This window comes from Lygodium microphyllum, chromosome 12, assembly GCF_053477565.2.
Source record: "Lygodium microphyllum isolate KBCC chromosome 12, Lygodium_microphyllum_v1.1.10, whole genome shotgun sequence".
NCBI classification, from domain to species: Eukaryota; Viridiplantae; Streptophyta; class Polypodiopsida; order Schizaeales; family Lygodiaceae; genus Lygodium; species Lygodium microphyllum.
The window spans coordinates 135,501,251-135,520,117 of NC_141146.1; the positions used below are offsets into that span (position 1 = coordinate 135,501,251).

The window sequence follows — 18,867 nt, forward strand, 5'->3', positions numbered from 1 at the left end:
ACCTGAATTGGTGTTTTCCTTATTGGTCATTTCCTAACGGCAACTAGCGTTGGACCCAAGCGAACTAATTTACGTAGAAACGCCAGGTCCGAAGCGGATTCACTCTTCACTTGGTTCAAGGAGAATGGGAAACGAGAGGGAGGCAAAGCTCAACCTCTCTGCCATAAGGCATAGTCCCATTCTGTTCCCCTAAAACAGTGTAAATCGGGTTTAATCATAACTCTAGGTCAACGCTTTAGTTGTTCGTGTTCTTTGACGATCTTCCTATTGCCCATCGTGAATTTGAGAAAAGTTCCCGGCCAACCGGGACCACCCATCCATAGGACGGACGTATGGCCCATCCTCTGCACTTTTCTTGGGTTGTTTTAGTTATCTAATTACCTAACACATTGGTTGGACATGTAACAACTAGCTTCTTTAATTAACCCGTTAGGCACTGGTTCCTTCACGTAATCTTATCACTTGACATAGAAAAACAATATCAGACAAGTTCCTTATTAACAGGTTATCATATTTATCTTTGAAATACAAAGAATCCAGCCCGTAGGCTTATCCACAATCTGCTCGAAGGCTATCTAGCAATCCAAAGGGATCACTAATCCAAGTTTTCCGCCCGTAGACTAGTATGCGGGCCTCAAGATCCAATCCTGAGTCACGTTAGCCTCTTGTGCAAGGCCCGAAAGGTGAGGGATTTATGGCTAGAGCCCCCCCTGGCACCCAAGCGTCCTCCTGTTCCAAGTAGCGCTCAATGGAGAGACCTCTCACAACGAGTTCGGTCCACTCTCCCGGCGCGGTCAACAACCCCCTTGGTTAGGGTTAGGCAGGCAGTAGGGGGTAACTGAAGCTGCCTCTCCCTTCAGGCCTTCAACCTGATGTATAGATATCCATTTATCTTTTAATTCATTGATCAAACAAAGCCAAACAGTGCTCTAAAATCTGTAGCAAGCACAAACATTTCCATTGATCGTTTTTGTTGTTGGCAAACTGCTAAGGAATGAATCCTTCATTTCGAATGCATCCAGCACTCGATCCGGGATGACTTGCAACTTGGCAAGATCCCCTATATCCTGGATTAGGGCGTACCCTATTAACCCAACTTGGTTAAACCTTAAGTTCATTGGGTACTTCAGTTTATCGGCTGGTCTTTAGTTTCTAATCAATCTTCTTTACTCAAGAAAGACCACTAAATTAGGATGATTATTCATCCTCTTGCAAGATAACTTGCATAAGGACATGCCAACTTCATTGCGAGAACTTGGCCATCCCCTTATGATCCAATCACAAGATCATATAACTCCGCACTTGTTGCACAAGCGGTTCGAATCTCTTTTGTTTCAGATTATGTTATTTGCCAGAGATTTCTTAACTTACTTAAAAAACAAAACATCGAACTATGAGACTATGGAGTCGTGAAACAATAGGTTTCAGGTTCTTTAGGCTGACGTCATTAGACCTAGGGTTTCCAAGTTTCATCTTTGTAAGATTCTCAGGGACAAACCCTAGTTCACTTTACGATTACAATTTACTGTCCCTACATTCAGTGAATGTGGGCAAGTATTTAAGGTATAGGCGTTTCCTGGAATTTAACTTATTTCGAATGAGTATTCCGCGGCTTAGGTGTTTTAGGTTTTATGCCAATTTGGTTAACTCTAGAAGATAATTTTGAGATTACTTCCACATGATTCGTTGACTATGCGTAAATTGATTTTTCAACCTTAACTTATCGGTTTGAGGTCAGGCATAGGTTAGGTTAATTTCAACTAATCTTCCCTTTTCTTTGCGAACAAAATTCATGCTAAATAAGCAACCTTTTTCTTGCTAATTTATACAGTTGACAACGATAATTTCATAGAGTTTATGGATTGTAAGAATCGTTTCATGCTTTGCACTTTCCATGATGATTCATTGCAATATGGGTTAATAGTGCGAGATGCAATTTATACTTCTAGGCTTAACCGAAGTATACTATTTTAATGGATAATAATCTAGTCTTATAATTCATTTCAATGCATAAGCTATTTGCTAGAAATGCATTTATACTTTCTTAATTTGCATGTTTCATTTAAAAGTATTGATGACTAAGTTCCTTTGTCATGAACAACTAGGACGAAAATATATCCTATTTCTAATAATTAACCTTGCATGATTGAATTACAACAATATCAAATAAAAATTAGGAAGGAAAACCTGGGGTTGGGGTGAGATATCCATGTGGATGTTGGGAGATGACCCTCCCGCGGTTGCGCCTTGGACTTTCTTAGGAGGCATTTCCGCTGTGGAAGCACCTTAACAACTTCTTTTTGATATTCCACCGTGGCTCTCTTTCGTAATAACTTGCAATGTCCCTCGAAAGCAGTTTTAGAAGGCTTCCCCCTTGGAGTCGGGAGTTCGAAAGGGGGTGTTTCAGAATCTTTCACGACTAAGATCTATTAAGCCATGAGAAAGGCTTAATGGCCCTTGTAAGGACTCACACAAATGGGGAATAATGAGGTGTGGAATCCCTTACGAGGGTTTTTTGAGTGGGAAAGGGAGGTGTTTAAAAAAAACATTTAACACTCTTCTTCTCTTTTTCGAGTGGGGAAAAAAAAAAGTCCCAACGGTATTTGGCATACGGGGAAGAATGGACTAAGGACAATTTTTCTTGGGGAAAATGGCCTTATAGAATCCTAAGGGAGGAACTTCCAAGGGGAAAAAAGTAGCCTTTAAAGGCTATACCTTTTGGAATGCGAGAAAAGGCCTAAGGGCCTTTAAAGACAACTCGGAGGGGGTAATCCTAAAATCCCTTGAAAAGGGCCTAATTGGTTTAAACACGGGGGGGAAAAGGGGTTTCAAAAGGCACAAGAAGGGGGGCTTATGAATTTAAGCACGAGGGGGGGGGGGGGGGGGGCGCGGGGGGGGGGGGAGTAATAAGACTTTTAAGCCCTAGTTTCTTTTGGGGGAAAATCTCCAATCCCACAGGAAGGGGCCCTAAGGGGGGGTTTTTATTTTAAGATGGGGGGGGGGGGGGGGTGGTTTAAACATCCATGGGAAAAGGGGGCTAAGAAGGCCCCCCCCCTTTGGAAGCTTCTAAGCTTCGAGAAACTTACAAGGGGGGTTTTAGAGTCGTCCAATGGCGTCAATGTCCAGGCGGCAGGCAATCATGGCTGCTCCTCGCCAGCACGTGCGGCTATTTCCCTCGGCTTCTCCCTCCCTCAAGCCCTCTCTCTCTCTCACGTTGACAGAACGACGTTGTGGCGGCCTTACTCCCTCCTTTTTTTTTTCACAGTAGCAGCCCCCCCTTGATTTAAATAGGGGAGGGGAGGGGGATCCTCCCTCTCCTAACATGTCGATGCGCCATGGCAGCTAGAAGCATCGAGCTCCACCAAGGAGCTTTATCATGCATTCCATTCCCCTCCCCTTCTAGCACGACAGTCGGCTGGGGAGGGAAATAAGGATTTTTTTTTTTTACCATTATTTCTTTAAAAGGAATTATCCCCATAATTATCCTACCCTTAAGGGGGTTTCCTATGTGAATGGTCTATTTATCCTTTCAAAGTTGTTACATTCTCTTCCCCTTGGAGGAATCGAGATGTTCTCATCTCAAGATAAACTGGGGATATTGACGGTTGAGAGTGCCTTCATCTACCCAAGTGGCATCCTCTTCCGGATAATCTTTCCACTGGATGAGGCATTCTCTCAAGGTTCTAGATCTTAATTGTCTCTCCTTAACATCTAAGATCCTATCAGGCCTTAGTTGGCATTACAACTTGTTGGTCATCGAGTACATGGTTAGGATTAGGTACATATTTTTTCAATAGGCTGATATGGAATATGTTGTGAACCTTTAGGTTCTTAGGGAGTTGCAATCTATAAGCATTAGGTTCTAAGAATTTGAGGAACTTGTACCGCCCACAATACCTTGGACTTAGCTTCTTGCAATCTCCTAAGGATAGGGAACTCTTTTTAGGGCGTACGCGAATGAAGACCATGTCTCCTTCCTCAAAGATTCTATCTTGACGCTTCAAGTCCACATATGCCTTCTGCCTATCCTTGGCAGCTTGGATGTCTTGTCTTATTGACTTTATTTGGTCATCCATCTCTTCCAACATTTGCCTTGAAGCTTCAACCCTTAAGGGTGGATATGAGAAGTTTAGGGGACTTCGACAGTCATGACCATATAATGCTTGGAAAGGGGTCATTTGAATGCTTTGTTGGTAAGAAGCATTGTAGGAAAATTCAACCAAGGCCAAGTATTGAATCCACCTCTTTGGCTCACGATAGTAGTATGCCCTAAGCATGTCCTCCATGACTTGATTTACTCGCTCTGTTTGGCCATCCGTTTGGGGATGGTAGGTAGTGCTAAAAAAGAGTTGAGTCCCAATAGCTTCAAAGATAGCTCTCCAGAAGTGTGATGTGAGGAGAGAATTACGATCACTAATGATTCTTCTGGGTAACCCATGTATCTTGAATATCTCCTTGATAAACAATCTTGCAATGTCTGAGGCTTTATAGTTTGTCTTTATTGGAATAAGGTGTGCAACCTTAGTAAGCATGTCAACCACAACCATGATGGAGTTGTATCCTCCTTGGACTTGGGGTAGGCCTACAACAAAATCCACACTAATGAATTCCCATTTCATTTGGGGAATGTCAAGCGGTTGCAGTTTCCCTGGCATCTTGACATGTTTGCCTTTGATACGTTGGCAAGACAGACACTCGGTGACATATTTGAGAACATCACCTTTGAGCCTTTCCCAATGTTAGCTCTTCCTAACTGCATTGAGAGTCGTGGCATAGCCAGGATGTCCTGCGAAAGGGGAATCATGAGCTTCCCATGATATCTTCTCCTTAAGTGACTGATTTGCTGGTATACACAGCCTTGTTCTATAGTAGACAAGCCCACTATTGATAGAAAATTCATGATACTTAGCCTGCAACTTTTGATTCTGATCCTTGATAGAGATCTCCCTTAGCATTGTTTGGTAGGCCAGATCATGGCATGCATCCTCTCTAGCTAACTCAAGTATTGGATTGTTTGGCATAGATACTTTTGTAGCTAGAGATCTAGCTGTTGATGGGTTCTGCAAGATTAGGGAATTAAGGAATGCCTTGCGACTAAGTGCATTGGCAACTACATTCTCTTTTCCTAGTCGGTACTTAATTTCAAAGTCATATTCCTCCAACACTTCAATCCACCGACGTTGCCTCATGTTGAGCTCATTCTGGGTAAAGATCCATTTGAGACTCTTATGGTCAGTTACTAGAGTAAACTTGTTACCCAATAGGTAGTGTCTCCAAAGCTTTAGAGCATGGATGATAGCTAACAATTCCAGATCATGCATAGAATAATTCTTTTCATGACTCTTCAATTTCCTTGAAGAGTATGCTATTGGATGACCTTCCTGCATGAGTACACACCCCAAGGCAAGAATGCTAGCATCAATTACTACCTCGAACTCCTTATTGAGGTCTGGAAGTTTTAAAATAGGTGCTGATACCAAACTTTTCTTCAATCTATCGAAGCTATTTTGTTCGGGAGTTGACCATGCAATGGTTGTTTACTTTTTTAGTAAATCTGTCAGAGGTGCTGCAATCAAAGCATAGTTTTTTATGAAGACCCTATACCATCTTGTCAACCCAAGAAAGCTACGTATTTCTTTGACAGATGTTAGTATTGGCCATTCTAGCACATCTCTGCTGGTCCACTGAGATTCCTTCTGTTGATACTATGAATCCCAAATATTCAATCTAACGCTTGAAGAATGCACACTTCTTCATTTTAGCATACAACTTATCTGACCTCATTGTCTCAAGGACAATCCGAAGTTGGGGTTCATGATCTTCTTCATGTTTAGAATAGACTAAAATGTCATCGAATAAGACGAGCATGAAGTCACCAAGATATGGCCTAAAGATATCCTGCATTAACCTGTTGAAAGTGGCAGGTGCATTCATAAGCCCGAATGACATAACTAGAAACTCAAAGTGCCCATATCTTGTATTGAAGGCCGTCTTGGGAATATCTTCTTCCTTGATCCTTATCTGATAATAACCTGACCTGAGATCAATCTTGGAGAAGATCTTTGCACCCTGAAGACGATCAAGAAGCTCATCTATTCTAGGAATAGGGTACTTGCTCTTGACCGTTGATTGATTCAATCCTCGGTAATCAATACATAGTCGAAGTGTCCCATCTTTCTTTTTCTGGAATAGTACTGGAGCTCCCCACTGTGAACTGCTAGGCCGAATGTAGCCCTGATCTAGTAGTTGCTTAAGTTGTTCCTTCAGCTCAATTGCTTCTGGTATGGACATTCTAGACGGTCTCTTTGCAATTGGCACAGCTCCTGGTACTAACTTAATCTCATGATCCACTTCTCTTTGAGGCGGGAGTTCTGTCAACTCTTCAGGGAATACATCTGCATATTCCTTTAGCCAAGAAGGTCCTTCATTAGATTCTTGCTTCTGATCTAGCTTGTTGAGTTTGATCAAGTAGACAGGTAATCCTTTTCTGACTCCTTTTATGATTCGAGATACTTTGGCCAATTGGATTCTTGGCACTCCAGCCTCACCTTGGGTTGTGACTAATTCGCTTTCAGAGTTTTGAAAGGAAACTTAACCCTTTCCACAATGAATGTGGGCATCATTAGGCTTAAGCCAATCCATTCCAAGTAGACACTCATGGATTCCTAAATTCATGACTCTAAATTTGACCTAAGCCTTCTTTCCTCCCAGAAAGAATTCCACCTTAGCAGTTTGCCTGGTACAAGTAACCTCACGACCATTTGCCAATTTCATAAGCAAGGTAGGTGCTTCTACTGTGGCTATTCCTAATCTTTTTGCACAAGTTGGTGAGATAAAGGAATGTGTACTGCCACAATCAATCAAGGTCTTGAAACTTTTACCTTGATAGTCCGACGGTGTCTGAATCACCAAGAACTGGCGATTCGGGCCTTTCTTGTGTAGAGCGGCATGGATTGTCGCCCTTTCGAATTCTGCTTCCATGGTCAGATCTTCTTCTTCTTCTTCTTCGCACATTTGCCTATTGGCAACGCAGGCGGTTCTTCCTCTGCCTCGGGTAGCGGCTCCTTGACCACAGCCCGTTCCTTGGAAAGGTGCTTAGCGATGTCCTCCACCAAGCTTGGGACATTGCCTCTTGAAGTGACCGGGTTTGTTGCAGTGGAAATAACAGAGGTTTCGGCCATTGCTTTGAGTAGGAACAAAGTTGTTGATGTTATTAGCCCTTGCTTTCTTTCTTTATCCCTGATTATGACCTTGAACTCTCTTTATCTGAGGTCTGAATGCTCCTCTGTTCGGGTCATTATAAGACCAAGCTTTATTACTCCTTGGTCTAACCTGCACCTCCTGAATTATAGGCGCAGCTCGAATGAGTGCGTCTTGAAGATCTGATGGACGCATAGATTCGAGACGGGTATTTACTGGTGGATTTAAACCCACACAGAATTTGGACACCTACTGTGTCATGTCCATCTGCGGCGCATACTTTAAAAGTGAGACGAATTTAGAATAGTATGCGTCAAGAGTGAGCCCCAACTGTTTTAGCTTGTAGAAGTCATTCATTTTCTACGTGCGATATGCAGGTGGCAAGTATCTTCCTTGCACGGCTTTCTTCAACTTCTCCCAGGTAACGCATCCCTCTACGATCCCTTGATCCCTGCACCATTGCTTCCACCAAAGTCTGGCTTCGTCGGTGAGCTTTAACTTGGAGAGCATAGCCTGATTGGCGGGTGCAGTACCGGCTACTTCGAAGTAATCCTCCATGGATTCAATCCAAATTTCAGCATCAGCTTGAACGGACCTACCTCTCCCGTCAAACTCTGGCAGCTTGATCTGCTTGAGAAGAAACTTCTTCTCCTGGATTATAGCAGTACTTGATGTAGGAGGCGAACTAGGAACCTGTACCTGGGGTTGTGCCTGGATAAAGGTTTCTTAACATTATTATACGATAATCGTTATTGATTACATCTTCAATTCTGCTATTACGTAAGCAATGTAGCTACTTAACTTTTTATCAATTCTCATGCACAATTAGACATTGATAAAAGGAAGTCTTATTTGTATTTATATGGGCATAGCCCTTTCGGAATACAACATTTCTTGCGATGATAAGCCAACTGTTACATTTAGTTTGGGGAGAACAACGTTGTATTATATTTATCTACAGGAATTGTATAATAGTATGGTTCTGGGTCATGGATCTTCAGAAATCGGTAAGTCATTGGAAGTTTAGGATATCCTTTCCGTTGGAATCCATTCTTCTCATGGCGGCCCAACACTTTAATCTTGTCGGCAGGAATTACACGGGTTACTTCCTCATATACATATGATTTCATCTCAACCCTCCGACCTTGAATATGTAAAGTTGAGTTTACGTGAGCTTCCACAAAAATAAACAACTTCATGACTTTCAGATCTTCCAACCACTTAATCCTTTTTAGGTTGGTTTGTAGGTAAGCAAACCAGTGGGCGGCTATATAGTAGATTCCTGAGGCACCCGTCCATCTTCGTTCCATGTACAAAGGTGATGGATTATAGATTTGCTCCATGATGTTCATCATCTCAACCCTTTGTCGATAATGCTGAGAATGCATTGCAGTCATAAACATGACTCGAAATACCAAGAACTTGTTCCACGCTTTGTAATTTTGCAAGACAACATTGAAGGCAAGGAAATGTTTGGAACATCAACATTTTCTTTACTTCTTCTTATTAAGATTTCATAAAACAATTCCGTTGTTGGTCGGCTCTGATACCAACTGTAACATGTCCACTTGTATCTTCAGGACACGTCTTAGCAGTCCATCGGAAAGGGTGTCTAGAAAGCTTCGCTTGGCACTCCCATGGAATGTTACAGGGTTTGCGATCTAGGGCTTTCCACGTCTACCACGTAGCGGAAGTATTCCGGACGTTTCCACTTAGGATCGACCTGAATTGAGGTTTTCCTTATTGGTCATTTCCTAACGGCAACTAGCGTCGGACCCAAGCGAACTACTTTACGCAGAAACGCCAGGTCCGAAGCAGATTCACGTTGCACTTGGTTCAAAGAGAATGGGAAACGAGAGGGAGGCAAAGCTCAACCTCTCTGCCATAAGGCATAGTCCCATTCCGTTTCCCTAAAACAACGTAAATTGGGTTTAATCATAACTCTAGGTCAACGCTTTAGTTGTTCATGTTCTTTGATGATCTTCCTGCTATCCATCGTGAATTTGAGAAAATTTCCCGGCCAACCGAGACCACCCATCCGTAGGACGGACCTATGGCCCATCCTCCGCACTTTCCTCGGGTTGTTTTAGTTATCTAATTACCTAACACATTAGTTGAACATGTAACAACTAGCTTCTTTAATTAACCCGTTAGGTATTGGTTCCTTCACGTAATCTTATCACTTGACATAGAAAAACAATATCAGACAAGTTCCTTATTAACAGGTTATCATATTTATCTTTGAAATACAAAGAATCCAGCTCGTAGGCTTATACACAATCTGCCCAAAGGCTATCCAGCAATCCACAGGGATCACTAATCCAAGTTTTCCGCCTGTAGACTAGTATGCGGGCCTCGAGATCCAATCCCGAGTCACGTTAGTCTCTTGTGCACGGCCCGAAAGGCGAGGGATTTATAGCTAGAGCCCCCTGGCACCCAAGCGTCCTCTTGCTCCAAGTAGCACTCAACGGAGAGACCTCTCACGGCGGGTTCGGTCCACTCTCCCGGCGCGGTCAACAACCCCCTTGGTTAGGGTTAGGCAAGCAGTCGGGCGTAATTGAAGCTGCCTCTCCCTTCAGGCCTTCAACCTGAAGTATATAAATCCATTTATCTTTTAATTCGTCGATCAAACAAAGCCAAACAGTGCTCTAAAATCTGTAGCAAGCACAAACATTTCCATTGATTGTTTTTGTTGTTGGCAAACTGCTAAGGAATGAATCCTTCCTTTCGAATGCATCCAACACTCGATCCGGGATGACTTGCAACTTGGCAAGATCCCCTATATCCTGGGTTAGGGCGTACCCTGTTAACCCAACTTGGTCAAACCTTAAGTTCATTAGGTACTTCAGTTTATCAGCTGGTCTTTAGTTTCCAATCAATCTTCTTTACTCAAGAAAGACCACTAAATTAGGATGATTATTCATCCTCTTGCAAGATAACTTGCGTAAGGACATGCCAACTTCATTGCGAGAACTTGGCCATCCCCTTGTGGTCCAATCACAAGATCATATAACTCCGCACTTGTTGCGCAAGTGCTGCATCGAACTATGAGACTATGGAGTCGCGAAACAATCTGTTTCAGGTTCTTTAGGCTGATGTCGTTAGACCTAGGGTTTCCAAGTTTCATCTTTGTAAGATTCTCAAGGACAAACCCTAGTTCACTTTACTATTACAATTCACTGTCCCTACATTCAATGAATGTGGGCAAGTATTTAAGGTATAGGCGTTTCCTGGAATTTAACTTATTCTGAACGAGTATTCCACGGCTTAGGTGTTTTAGGTTTTATGCCAATTTGGTTAACTCTAGAAGATAATTTCGAGATTACTTCCACATGATTCGTTGACTATGCATAAATTGATTTTTCAACCTTAACTTATCGGTTTGAGGTCAGTTAGGATAATTTCAACTAATCTTCCCTTTTCTTTGCGAACAAAATTCATGCTAAATAGGCAACCTTTTTCTTGCTAATTTATACAGTTGACAAAGATAATTTCATAGAGTTTATGCATCGTAAGAATCGTTTCATGCTTTGCACTTTCCATGATGATTCATTGCGATATGGGTTAATAGTGCGAGATGCAGTTTATACTTCTAAGCTTAACCGAAGTATACTATTTTAATGGATAATAATCTAGTCTTATAATTCATTTCAATGCATAAGCTATTTGCTAGAAATGCGTTTATACTTTCTTAATTTGCATGTTTCATTTAAAAGTATTGATGACTAAGTTCCTTCGTCGTGAACAACTAGGACGAAAATATATCCTATTTCTAATAATTAACCTTGCATGATTGAATTACAACAATATCAAATAAAAATTAGGAAGGAAAACCTGGGGTTGGGGTGAGATATCCACGTGGATGCCGGGAGATGACCCTCCCGCTGTTGCGCCTTGGACTTTCTTAGGAGGCATTTTTGCCGTGGAAGCAGCTTAACAACTTCTTTTTGATATTCCACTGTGGTTCTCTTTCGCAATAACTTGCAATGTCCCTCGAAAGTAGTTTTAGAAGGCTTCCTCCTTGGAGTCGGGAGTTTGAAAGGGGGTGTTTCAGAATCTTTCACGACTAAGACCTATTAAGCCATGGGAAAGGCTTAATGGCCCTTGTAAGGACTCACACGAATGGGGAAGAATGAGGTGTGGAATCCCTTACGAGGGTTTTTTGAGTGGGAAAGGGAGGTATTTTAAAAAAAACATTCAACACTCTTCTTCTCTTTTTTGAATGGGGAAAAAAAAAGTCCGAAGGGTATTTTGCATACGGGGAAGAAAGGGCTAAGGACAATTTTTCTTGGGGAAAATGTCCTTATAGAATCCTAAGGGAGGAACTTCCAAGGGGAAAAAGTAGCCTTTAAAGGCTATACATTTTGGAATGTGGGAAAAGGCCTAAGGGCCTTTAAAGATAACTCGGAGGGGGTAATCCTAAAATCCCTTAAAAAGGGCCTAATTGGTTTAAACACGGGGGGAAGGGGTTTCAAAAGGCATAAGAAGGGGGGCTTATGAATTTAAGCACCCGGGGGGGGGGGAGGTGGTGGTTTAAACATCCATGGGAAAAGGGGGCTAAGAAGGCCCCCCCCTTTGGAAGCTTCTAAGCTTCCAGAAGGTTACTACGGGGGTTTTAGAGCCGTCTGACGGCATCAATGTCCAGGCGGCGGGCAATCATGGCAGTCCTCATTAGCACGCGTGGCTATTTCCCTCGGCTTCTCCCTCCCTCAAGCCCTCTCTCTCTCACGTTGATAGAACGGCATTGTGGCGGCCTTACTCCCTCCTTTCTCTTTTCACGGCAGCAGCCCCCCCTTGGTTTAAATAGGGGAGGGGAGGGGGATCCTCTCTCTCCTAACATGTCGACGCGCCATGGCAGCTAGAAGCATCGAGCTCCACCAAGGAGCTTTATCATGCATTCTATTCCCCTCCCCTTCCAACACGATAGTCGGCTAGGGAGGGAAATAAGAAAAAAAAAACCATTATTTCTTTAAAATGAATTATCCCCATAATTATCCTACCCTTAAGAGGGTTTCCTATGCGAATAGTCGATTTAGCCTTTCGGAGTTGTTACAATTAGGCTACAAGACTAGTCTGAAAGGTATGGTAAACAAAACCATGACTGACTTGGGCAACAAATGGGTTGGCCTACACATCAAAGGGCAAGAAGAGTTGGCTATAATTTCTCTATATGCCCCTTGTATTGCAAGTGATCAAAGAATCAACCTATCGAATTCACTATTGACAATTCAATGCCCTTTAGTAATGGCTATGGACTTTAATATGGTTGAAGACAAAACTAACAGATATCTTATGAAAGGCCAAGTCATTGCAGGTAGTGAAAAAGAAGCTTGGGCTGATTGTGTGTCCTACCATGGTCTTATAGATGTTAGTACAAGGATTGTGGGTTCACTTGGACCAATAATCAATCAAGGACAATTGCAAGAAAAGCAAGGCTTGATAGAGTGTACATGTCCTTAGGTCTACTCTCTACTTTCTCTAATTTCAATTGCATAATAAATAAAGAGATTGTGCTCTTGGATCACTATCCACTAATTGCCTCACTCTCAATAGTACTGCAATATTAAGAGTAGGGTGGTCCCATACTAACCCCTCCCCTTTTAGATCAAGAGATATAAGGAATAAAATAAATAATTATGACTCAATATTTTCTCAAAAACTCAATATCCTACCCAGACCTCGACAACCTCAGTTAGAGCTACACATGCAATTCTCAAACAAGTCAAGAGAAAGAAAGTAAACAAAAGAAAAGAAGAAAGAAGACTAAAGTATTTTAAACTCGCAAAGTTGGAAGATGAACTGATAGGGGGAGATTAGAATGCCAAGATAAAATATTAGAAATCAAAAAGAATTTGAGAGTACTAGAGGAGGAGAAAGTAAAGTCCATTAGACTCTATATAAGGGATTGGTGGGTAGGAAAGGTTGATAAACCCTCCAAAGAGATGTTTAATACTTTAAGGAAGAAGAAGGAGAGAGAAGTAGTGCCAATGTTCACTAAAAAAGATGGAAGTAAGGCCAAGAGTGATGAGGATAATCTATAGATATAAGTGAGACTATTCTATGCAGACATTTTCTCTCCCCCTAAGGAGCAATTAAATGAAGTCCTACTAGCCAAGGCCAAAATAGTACGATTGAGACCAAAGGTAGTTCCATAAACTCTAGCAAACATTCTAGATATGGACTTTTCAAAATTTGAGATAGGAGAATACCATAGATAGCTTGGCTAATGGCAAAAGTCTAGGCCTAGATGGATTACCTAATGAGTTCTACAAAGAGTTTAAGGAATTCCTAATTGTCCTCCTTATCAAAGAATGGAAAGAATCAATAAGATACGGAGCACTCCTGGTGACATCAACCAAGGAGTTATTAAATTAACACAATAAGAGGGATGATGAGAGTAATATCTCAAATTGGAGATCTATTACTTGTCTCTCCTCAATATATTAAATTAATACATAAGAGGGATGATAAGAGTAATATCTCCAAATGGAGACCTATTACTTGTCTCTCCTCAGTATATAAAATCTTTGCAAAAACTATGTCTAGAAGACTCAACCCTCATCTGAATGGCTGGTTGAGAAAGGAAGAAAATGGATTTGTTAAGGGAAGATATATCTTGGATTCCATAATTAGTCTATGGGAAGGATTTGAATTATATGCTAGGAAAATGAACCAAGACTTTCTTTTCTTTAAGATAGATTTTGACAACGCTTATAATGATAGGTTGGATTGGTGCTTTATCCTTTAGTCCCTATATGATCTGGGGGTAGGGAAAAGATTCATAAAGTATGTTAGTATCCTATTTGGGAATGCTAGTGCTAAGGTAATAGTCTTAGCCCCCTTTCCCCTTTACAGGTCTATAAGGTAGGGATGCCCCCTTGCCCCTCTTCTTTTTGCAATAGCCTCGAATACTTTGGGATGGCTCATTGGAGCATAATGAAGGGAGGGCAAGACAAAAGGAATTGTATTGCTCAACAACAAGGACATGATCCTTAACTTGTTTACTAATGATACTAATGGCATTGTTAACAATGATCTTGAATTGATTTAAACATTTTGGAACTACATATAGACTTTCTGTCTAGCCTCGGGCTCCGTGGTAAACCCTAATAAAATAAGGATTAAAACATTGATAACCCCCCTTAGTGGCTCGTAGATGAGTGCTATCAAGAAATTGAAGATGGTATGGTATTCAAATTGCTTGGGATCCCCATGGGATTTAGAGTAACTTAGAAATAGAGATGGGATTGGGTTCTCAATAAAGTTAAAAAGAAGCTAGAATATCTAAAAGGGTTACAATGTTCCTTTTTATAGGGAGGGTAGTAGCGCTTTAGCATGTCTTCATTCTCTCTACAATCTACTTCATGTCCTACTCGAAACCATCACATACGGGGCTAAAAAGCCTTGAAAGCATGGCTAGAAACTTCTTATGGTCAAGGAATAGTGAGTGCTTTAAGATACCAAAGGTAGCATGGGAAAACTATACAAATCGAAGAAAGAAGGGGGAATAGGACTACCAATTTGGTAGAGCTTGCAAACAAACTAGCAATCAAGTGGGTTATCCATGCATTCCAACTTGACCATGAAGCCTAGGCCTCACTTATCCTTCATAGTTGTCACTCTTTCTCAGTCATCACTGCCCTACCTAGGTGAAAAGGACTCTCAGTTGTGTCAATTGCCTTCAGTCAAATAAAATTCACAATCAAGGGATGTTGTGAACAGATGAGGAGTTTATGAAGTGCTTGGCTTTCCTACAAAGAATTTGTTTGTCTCTCACCTAACCTGAATTTTACCTTGCCCTAATACTCTTTGGACCCTTGGGGGGGCCACTCATGAATATATGTATATATAACGTAAGTTCAAAATAAGGGGTTTTTAAAATACCATTTTTGTACATTTTTTACATACAAAAGGGTGTCATATAAAGGGGTTACTTACAGATTCAATAGAAAAGGATTGTGTTTTATTCAAAAAAAATTCACAGATTAGGATATTTATAAATAGGCTATGAATGCATGTTATATAGAGAATATATATATAGTGAACCCCTCGAGCTTGGACCCTATATGGTGGCATAGCCTATTTCATAGACTAGTTTTCTAATGGACAATTACATCTAGCTTTAAAAATCAATAAAAAAAGGACTTAATACATGGAGTGAATTATGAGATTCCCAAACAACTACTTGGAGAGAGTTGGACTCTCAAGCAATAGCATTAGGTCTCCCTTGAAGAACTTCAACTTATCAAAGCAAGTTAGAGTGTTGGGATCCTAACATTTGTAGGGCAATCCGACTAAGAATGGAATTAATCCCAGAGGACTCTGTTGGATCGATGATAAAACCTCTGTTGTCAATTTAGATATTTTAGAAAGGTAATCCTCAATTAATTGCTAGACTAAATAAAAGATGGAACATTAATTGGAATGAGGAGCAGTGGAAATATGGATTTCAATTGCTCTGGAATCCTAGTCTCCAATCTAAAATATCCTATTTGCTATGGTTGATTACCCTTAAAGCAATATGGATATGCTAGAGGGCTGGAAAAATAGGATTGGGCAATGGGTTTTGCCCTAGATGCAGGAAAGAATCGGAATCAATACCACATTTATTCATTAATTGTAGTTTTAATACTAATATTTTGAATCTTTTGCAATTTGCTATAGCCCCCATTCACCCCTCAAGCTTCTCTTGGACATAAATACTTCTTGGTGAAATTTATGGTATCCCTCCCATGAATGGCAAATATGGATCAACACGAATAGTCTAGTGTTTGAAAATGTGATTTTGGATCCTATATGTGGTTTTAAAAATGAGATTGTTTGGCAAGAACCTTGACTATAAGGCAAGATTAGCAAAGGAATGCATAAAGTTCACAAAGAAAGAATGAAGAAAGAAGGAAAGAAGCAAATAGGAATGGAGCAAGCAAAAAGTTCCAGGAAGAGCGCACTTGCTCAAAACAAAAAGATTGATGAAGGAAAGAATGCTAAGTTCAAGGTGATATTTGATGAAATCTATTAAGAAACTCTCGAAACTGTGTGAGCAAGGGCAATTGCATACCCGAATTATATCTAATGAAAATTTGCTTCTGACCATACCGCCAATGTTACACTAAGATATAAGGTGGACTCGGCCTGCAATAAGTCCATTTTGTAATCCTGTTCTCACTTTTAATATAATTTCAAGCTTTCATGAAAAAAATGAAGAGAAAGATGACAACCTTGCAGCAGCAATAATGCTTCTTCACAAACATTTAATGGATCGTCTTCAAAGTTGACGCAGCTGCAAAAGAAACAAAAGACAAAATTGTTTGTTCAAGGTTGAAGGAAGAGACTTATTTACCTGCACACTGGAGTCCTCGATAGCGCCTGCCACAGATATTGCCACAACGCTTGGGAATGGCCAGGGCAGCTGCTTGAATGGATCGCACGTCCAGCCAAGGCAACCGCATCAGCAGCTTCTTGCTCAGGCACTGCACCTGCTCGCACAGATCCACGTCTTTGTCCGCCTCAAACTGCGCCTTCACCGCCCTGCAGCATTCCCCGTTTACAGGCCCAGCAGCCATCACTACCGCACCCGCGCAGTTCAGCAACCCCGAATCCAAATACCTCTCCGGATGGCAATCCTTATATAAATCACTGTTCATCAACCTCACCCCCCTACGATCATCCCCTGACTCCGCCACCTCCACCTCCGCCTCCGCCTCCGCCTCCGCCAGCTGCATACTGTTTGCTAGCAGCTTGTTCCTGTCTCCAGCTGCAATACCCCTATTTTCACTCCTAACAGCGGACGCTGTTGCTGTGAAATTCATCAGCAGCAGCAACAATATCTTTATTACCATCACTACGATCAAGGTTTTAATCCCGCCGGCCATATTCGCGTCTCAGGAATATACTACTCAGCCCACGCACACTAGGCTATCTGCTTATATGAATTACTCGACCACACACCACCATTGGCATTGCTTGCGTCGTGCGCCTTATCATCACAAACAACACGGGGAGAAGAAAAAGCTTTCACCAGAGGAACATATTCCTGTAATGAGTAACCTCACTTGAGATTCAATGAGTATCACGCTTTACTCGATGAGACGTCTAAGCCCTTGTGTACCCTTCAGTCCTTTTGTTTCTTCCAACTTCTTAGTCCTCCTCCCCAAGGCCTTAGCGGTTTTCACGTCTCCCAAATTCTAGGCAATTGCTATGGACCCACACGCCCAAACATTCACAAGAGGGTTACCTCCCCTCCAAATATTAGCCATGAAATAATAACATCAACATCTCCTATCGCGGCCATGGATAGTTTGCCAGCCAAGCAAATGACGTTGGGATCCTCTCTTTGAGCCATCCACAAGGAGGTGGCTTGATTTGAGTATACAATTGACAAGAACCTCAACCACGCGAACACTCTATGCGAACATAGTTGTCACTTCCCATGATGCACGAGCATGAATTCACAACCTCTAGATTACGAATCACAAGCTTTGCCACCACTGATGTTTTTCTTTTAGGCTAAAAAGAAAGATCCTCAGACAAATCAAGTGAAAAGTAAGGTCATTTTTGAGGCCCCAAAATCATAATGATCACAAAATATTGAAATGTTTTGTTACAAAATTGGAGTTTTGATAGCCTAAGATGGGCATTTCTATAGCAGAAATGTATGGATATCCACATACACCAATATAAAAGTATATAGCAACATGCAAAAAAGGTACCTCTCAAGTTGAGGACTTTGCCACCAAATCATGATTAATTTTTTGAGAGAGGTGTTTGAAAAGAAAATCAATGTTTACCATTAAACCATCACTTTGCGGATATACTAAATTTAGCCTCTAATTTCCAAGGTACAAAAACTTTGAGGGTTTCATTATAAAATCATAACAATGAGCATACTTTCTAAAAGAAATTTCAGGTTATCTAATCTGATCCCCCTAAGAACTAAGGACTAAAAACCAAGGTATTTTCAAGCACTATTAAGGGGCCACAACAACTTTCATTTTGAACAAAAAGTAGAGATTTTAAAAATCATGATTGGATGTTAAGTCATTGAGTGCATAAAAGCTTCAACCTTGGTAATGGCATATCAAACCTCTATATGTGTTTGCATGTGCATGCGTACCTACTCACAATGTCAACATTCTTCTTTCTCCACTCTCATGATGATGCATGATATTTTGCTGATACATTCAAAGGTGGTGACAAATAGATTGGTTAAGGTGGAAGAGGTTGGTAAGCAAAGAATAGCTCAGACTTTATGTAAGGTGGCAGAGCATGGTGCTTAGTTTCTCACATCAAAAGTGCCTACATGCTAATTGTGTATAATGGGCTATCACATCGGCTAAGATTAGATGCCCTCACATTCTAGAGGTAGCGAGGTAGTTATATTTGACTACTTGATGGGGATCACTCTCTTTGATGCTAGATGTTACAAAGTTCATCACTTCTAGTAGACTTTTCACCTAGTAACATATCATGTGTATTTGAGCTTCACATTGCCAGAAGGTTGCTCAATGTGTGTGTGTGTGTGTGTGTGTGTGTGTGTGTGTGTGTGTGTGTGTGTGTGTGTGTGTGTGTGTGTGTGTGTGTGTGTGTGTGTGTGTGTGTGTGTGTGTGTGTGTGTGTGTGTGTGTGTGTGTGTGTGTGTGTGTGTGTGTGTGTGTGTGTGTGTGTGTG

At 41.3% G+C, this 18,867-nt stretch overlaps 1 protein-coding gene across 4 annotated transcripts in view; it reads right to left on the reverse strand.

The window, feature by feature from the left end:
- The window catches only part of LOC148028316 (uncharacterized), a 36,619-nt gene extending 19,269 nt beyond the window's left edge, over window positions 1-17,350 (reverse strand). Inside the window, exons 1-2 of one of the 4 annotated variants that reach the window (XM_087690121.1) lie at window positions 16,541-17,346; window positions 16,295-16,332 (exon numbers count right to left, since the gene is read on the reverse strand). In XM_087690121.1, coding sequence (XP_087546247.1) covers window positions 16,310-16,332; window positions 16,541-17,072 — 555 coding nt within the window. In that variant the 5' untranslated portion in view covers window positions 17,073-17,346 and the 3' untranslated portion in view covers window positions 16,295-16,309. Of the gene's footprint in view, window positions 1-16,294; window positions 16,333-16,540 lie in introns of those variants that run through there. The other 3 variants (XM_087690120.1, XM_087690123.1, XM_087690122.1) reach the window with 3 other exon arrangements.
- Between the last annotated feature and the right edge of the window lie 1,517 nt (window positions 17,351-18,867).